The sequence below is a fragment of the Oryzias latipes genome, chromosome 12 (genome assembly GCF_053564925.1).
Source record: "Oryzias latipes strain Hd-rR chromosome 12, Olatipes_Hd-rR_3.1".
In the NCBI taxonomy this organism is placed as follows: Eukaryota; Metazoa; Chordata; class Actinopteri; order Beloniformes; family Adrianichthyidae; genus Oryzias; species Oryzias latipes.
This window is the reverse complement of record NC_136248.1, coordinates 8,763,573-8,769,146: the sequence shown is the minus strand read 5'-3', so window position 1 is coordinate 8,769,146 and position 5,574 is coordinate 8,763,573. Positions and strand designations below refer to the sequence as shown.

Here is a 5,574-nt window from a genome sequence, read left to right as displayed (position 1 = left end):
CACTTATTCAAATTTCTACCTTTCAGCAGTTAACAGTAACTGAAAAAATCTGATTTGGATCACAATTGAATCATTAATATTTTTTAATTTGGCACCAATAAATAGCAAGTGTTGCAGTTCCAGCAAATACCTTTGGAGGTAGGTAAAAGGAGAGGAACTTCCAATCGACTCCCATGTAAAATGTCGGAATTTATACCAATATTTTATCCGGAGAAAATGTATGCATATTTAGGACACTTCTTTTTTGATTGCCAGGTAAGTGAACCTATGGGTGGACCCAACAGAGCTCTACTTTGTCCCTTCTGAATGAGTTTGAGGGGTAAAGGAGTTAGTTGGAGTATTTTCTGTTGAATGTGCTAGTCCAACTACAGACATCTTTTTTAACTTGCAGAATCGAAGGGGTGACTGTAACCCTTGTGCAATCCTATGACCCCACCCTTACATTGACGTGTTATCCCTACCATGACAAAGGTGGATAAAGGTGATGAGGATTTCATGTAATCCATGGACACCAGTCAAGATCACAAATCATTGAAGAAAAAGTTCAGCACACTGTCTTGTGGGGTCCAGACAACCTCACTCCCAACTTCAAAGTGCCTAGGATAGCACAAGGGCTAGCTGCACCATAAACACCAAAACGCTCACGAAGTAAGACATTTTTTAAATATAAACAGTTCATGCGTCTATTCCAGTGTTATTTTAGAAACTGTTTCTTTGAGCCTTTGGAAATTTATCAACTTTCTAGAAGATTAGGAATCATAAAATCTCAAATATTCCATCTCCGAAATGTTATTGGAAAATAATTATACAATACATTTTCTTTGATAACTATGGTTGTGTGGAAAATTGGGAAAACAATTCCCCAATTAATTCCAATAGAAATTTGCATTTTATGTGAAACATAAAGAAATTCAACCCTTTTCTGAATATTTTTGTGTGTGTCCCCCCCTCCTCTTGCTAATGTGGTGATATTCCTCAATCTAAAAAATCTTTAAATATTTTTCATGTTTATCAGAAACAGTGTCTGGGAGGCTGGAGTCGCAGCTGCACCAAAAGTTGATCCCGAGCAGATAAAAAAACAGACCGACTCCATGAATGGAAGGCTTGTGTCTGTCATTGAAAAGAAAGGTGGCTATATTGGTCACCAAGTTTTTTCTTTTAACATTTCTGAAAGGTTGATTTGTAAATGTTTAACTTTGTTTGTTACTCTCACTTTAACAGGTGAAAATAAAGAAGTGAGATGGGAAAATCTTTGTTTTACATTAAGTGGCATAATAATTCTGCACACTGTTAGTTGCCCAATAGTGCCTCACAGGGCTTCATCCACTGTGGAGGTTTTTTTAAGAAAAAACTTAAAACTCATCTTTTTAGTAAAGCCTTTATGTAGTTTTTACTTGTCCACATGTTGTCATTTTAATTTTAAAAATCTTGGTAACAATCAATTTAATTTATTTTGATTGTACTTGTGGGATGTGTATGTGTTGGGTTTTATCTGTTGTTATCTATTTTATTTTACTACTATTATCATGTTTGGTATTTTACCTATTTTTTATCTTACTATTATCTATTTTAGTATGGGAAGCACTTTTTAATGCTTTGTAGCAGGAAGAGTGCCATACAAATAAAGTTTAATTTAATAATGTAGTAGATGTAACTACATTTTAAGTAAGCCAAAACTTCAGTTTTACTACTTGAATATTTAAGTTTAAGGGTTTGTTTACATTTTGGAATGAGCAGGTTCAGTGTAGTATTACAACAATAAAATTAATAAAAAATAATACATAATACAACTTGCCTAATAATAGTGCATGCTGTGTATTGATAGTGGACAGCACAGAATGGCCTAGAGTTTAAATAGTACAACTTGTCCAAACTCTAATAAGATTCATAACATTTTTTTCATTTTTAAAGTATTAGTGGAAGGAAACTCTTATTTTTAGTGTGGCTTTTTTGCATGGGGTGTTAGGACCTTTAGCAATGACAGGCTCATGTTTTTTGCAGCCAAGCACATCTTGAGTAGCTCTGCGATGAATCCAAGAGTTAGATGGATGAGAGGCAGTAAGTGCACTAATGACCGGGTACAGTCTGGCTACTCAAACCATGAATATTGGATACATGTAGCAGCACATTTACACTGCAGACCCCCCTCTCCCTCCAGTCAAGCTGCAGCTTTTCATTAACCAGAGTTCTCCTGTAGATCACAGGGCTCACAGGTCCAGCATACTGTCATTAATAAAGCTGAAAACTCTACGTGAGGGAGAAATAGCAAAATATGAAGCAAAAAATTAAGACCCACTAGATGCTGACTAAAATTCTGTGGATTTAATAATAATTTCTAAGTGGCTTGTTTATAGATAAAAAAAACCCACAATTTTCCAAGAAAAATATTTATAGCTCCAAACGGAAAGTGCGCACGGAGCCATGTTTGTCTTATAAATAACTATGCTTCCTTTCTAATGGTTACCATAATTAGTGTTATTATCTACAGTCTGCTCTGTTCCCCCAGAAACAACTGCCTAAGTTGTTTTGTTAAATGTAGAGGAGCAGTCATTTCAAAATTAACCTTTGCTGTAATGTTTTTCCAGGAAATGGCAAAAAGGCAAAACAGGTACCAACCCAAAATGAATAAATGAAAAAGTTCCTGTGAACCATCTGGATCCTTTTTTTCCATCAGTCCAAAGCCTCACAGAGAGATGATGTCACGGTTCCTCCGGCTGCTACTCCTCCCCTCCCTGCTCCTTCATTGGAACCAGCTGACCTGCATCATCTCATCACCTGGCAGACCTTCTTAAGGAGATCCATCCCAGCATACTACGCCAGTCCGTTATACTCACTCCGGTGATCACGCCTGGCCTCAAGTTAAGTTACTCTCGCTTTAGTAATCCTAGCTTGTACTTACCGTCTGTCTCACGTCTTCAGGTCTTCACTCCATTGGTCACGCTGGTTCCTCGCTCCACGCTGATTACATCATCCTCGACGTCCTCGCCTTGCCTCAAGCTGGTTACGCTGTCCTCAGCGTTCACGCCTCGCCTCAAGCTGATTACGCTGTCCTCAGCGTCCACGTCTCGCCTCAAGCCGGTCACGCCGCCCTCGGCGCTCCACCACGTCACGGACTGTGAACGCCGTCCTCGGCGCTCCACCTCGCCACAGCAGTTTCCTGCATCCACGACGTCCCCTGACTTCTATAATTAAAACATCCTGTTAAATACAACGCCTTCCTGAGTTTCTTCCGGGTTCCAGCATCTGGGTCTCCCTAGTAGTCCGATCATGACAGAACGGACTGGCCATTACCCAGACCCAGCTGACCCGGAGGGACTCCGCTTGGCCGTCACTCACCAAGGCATCGCTCTGGGACGGCAAGCTGAATCCCTCAACCAGATGGCCGCCGCCCAGCAGGATCTTTTCCGTCGCTTGGACGGTATTTCTCTGGCTCTGACGGATTTAACCTCCCGAGGACCTACTAACGCCTCAGTCAGCAACACGGGTTCCGCCACCGGAAGCCCGGGCCCCGCTACAGACAAAGCAGCTCACGAAAACATCCGGCTCCTTCCTGAGCCTTTCCTGGGTGACGTAGGAGCCTGCGGGGGATTCCTCCTGCAATGTCGTTTGATCTTCCAGCAGGCACCTCGGCACTATCATGCAGACCACAGCAAAATCACCCTTATAGTGAACTCTCTCCGGGGTAAAGCGCTTCAATGGGCTCAGGCTTACCTGACCGCTAATCCCATCTCTCAAGTTCCTTTCGAACGCTTTTTAGTCGAGTTCCGGCTGGTTTTCGACCAACCCCGCAAGGAGGAGGAGGCCACCCGCCGACTGCTAGCCCTCAAACAACGCCACAGATCCGTGAGTGACCATCTAATAGACTTTCGGATTCTAGCTGTGGAGGCGGGTTGGCCGGATATAGCCCTTAAAGGGGTGTTCTACCAATCCCTTAATGACTCGATTAAAGACCATTTATGTTCGCAACCCGAGGCTAGCTCTTTTGAAGAGCTCGTCACCGCGGCCTTGCGGTCCGACATGCGTCTCCGTGAACATCATGCTGAGCGCCCCCGTCAAGACAAGAGACTCCTTACCAGTGCTTCTCCTCCATTCCCTGCTGCTAACTATGTTCATGTTATGTCTCACGATTCTGTCGGACTCTCCACAGAGGAACCGATGCAGATTGGACATTCTAAGCTCACCCCTGAGGAGCGGCAGAGACGAAGAGATGAGGGGGCGTGTTTCTATTGCGGCCAGACCGGTCACCTCGTTCATCAATGTAAGCTTCGTTTAAACTCCCGAACCCCCCGTTAGAAGGCAGGCCACGGGCGGGTCAATCTTCTCTCTCTACCGAGAGACCTTTTCTTTATTTACCTGTCAAGTTAAGTTTTTCTTCTAGTGTTTTTGAAGGTAGAGCCCTTATCGACTCTGGAGCTGAGCAGAGTTTCATTGATGACTGTCTTGTTTCTGAGCTTAACATTCCCACAGAACCTTTGGATATCCCTGTCAGGGCGGCCGGATTGGGTGGTCAGGTCCTCACTCACATAACCCACCGTACTAAGGCCGTTCGTCTCATCACGTCTGGTAATCATCACGAACTCATTCAGTTTTACATTACCAAGACCCCCCAGTCTCCCATCATTCTAGGGTTCCCCTGGCTTCGCGCTCACAACCCCCAGTTCGATTGGGTTAATCTCCACGTTACCAACTGGAGCACTACCTGCATGGCTAATTGTCTTCGTTCCGCCATACCCTCGGTTTCTCCTCGTTGTGATCCAGATCCTGAGGAGATCGATCTTTCTAGGGTTCCTCCGTGCTACCACGATCTTGGGGCTGTCTTCAGTAAGACCAGGGCTGGTTCCCTTCCTCCCCACAGGCCGTACGACTGTTCCATCGAACTAGTTAAAGGCGCTACGCTGCCTAAGAGGAGGCTATTTAATTTATCAGGCCCTGAGAAACTGTCAATGGAAAAATATATCCAGGAAGCCCTCTCGGCTGGTCATATTCGCCCCTCATCTTCTCCGGTCGGTGCGGGGTTCTTCTTCGTCCAGAAGAAGGACAGAACTTTGCGCCCATGCATTGATTACCGCGACCTCAATCAAATTACTGTTAAAAATAAATATTCCCTTCCGCTTATTGACTCTGCTCTACATTCTGTTCAGGACGCTCGAGTCTTTTCCAAGTTGGACCTCCGTAACGCTTATTATTTGGTTCGCATGAGGGAGGGGGACGAGTGGAAGACCGCCTTTAACACCCCACTCGGTCATTTCGAGTATTTGGTGATGCCTTTTGGGCTCACCAACGCTCCTGCTACCTTCCAGAATCTCGTTAACGATGTTCTTCGTGATTTTTTGAACCGCTTCGTCTTTGTTTACCTTGACGACATCCTTATTTATTCACGCGATCTGGATGAACACACCCACCATGTCCGCCAGGTTCTCTCACGGCTTTTAGAGAACCGACTATATGTTAAAGCCGAAAAGTGCGAGTTTCATGTACCCACCATTTCATTTCTGGGTTTCATCATTGACTCTGGTAACATTCGCCCCGATCCGGCCAAGATCGCGGCCGTCACCAGCTGGGAACCTCCCACTT

General features: G+C 44.3%; 1 protein-coding gene across 1 annotated transcript; it reads left to right on the top strand.

Moving 5' to 3' along the window:
- Window positions 1–2,693: 2,693 nt before the first annotated feature.
- Window positions 2,694–4,994, top strand: LOC144996316 (uncharacterized). The gene is made up of 2 exons (XM_078955718.1): window positions 2,694–3,843; window positions 4,148–4,994. Exons 1-2 carry the CDS (start codon window positions 3,268–3,270, stop codon window positions 4,271–4,273), a joined length of 702 nt encoding a protein of 233 aa, XP_078811844.1. The 5' UTR covers window positions 2,694–3,267; the 3' UTR covers window positions 4,274–4,994.
- Window positions 4,995–5,574: the final 580 nt, after the last annotated feature.

What these genes read in the sequence shown, in the direction of transcription:
- LOC144996316 (XM_078955718.1), top strand. Translation starts at nt 3,268, where the DNA reads ATGACAGAACGGACTGGCCATTACCCAGACCCAGCTGACCCGGAGGGA. An exon ending in TCAAACAACGCCACAGATCC is followed by an intron (nt 3,844 to 4,147) that starts GTGAGTGACCAT and finishes GACTCTCCACAG; the next exon opens with AGGAACCGATGCAGATTGGA.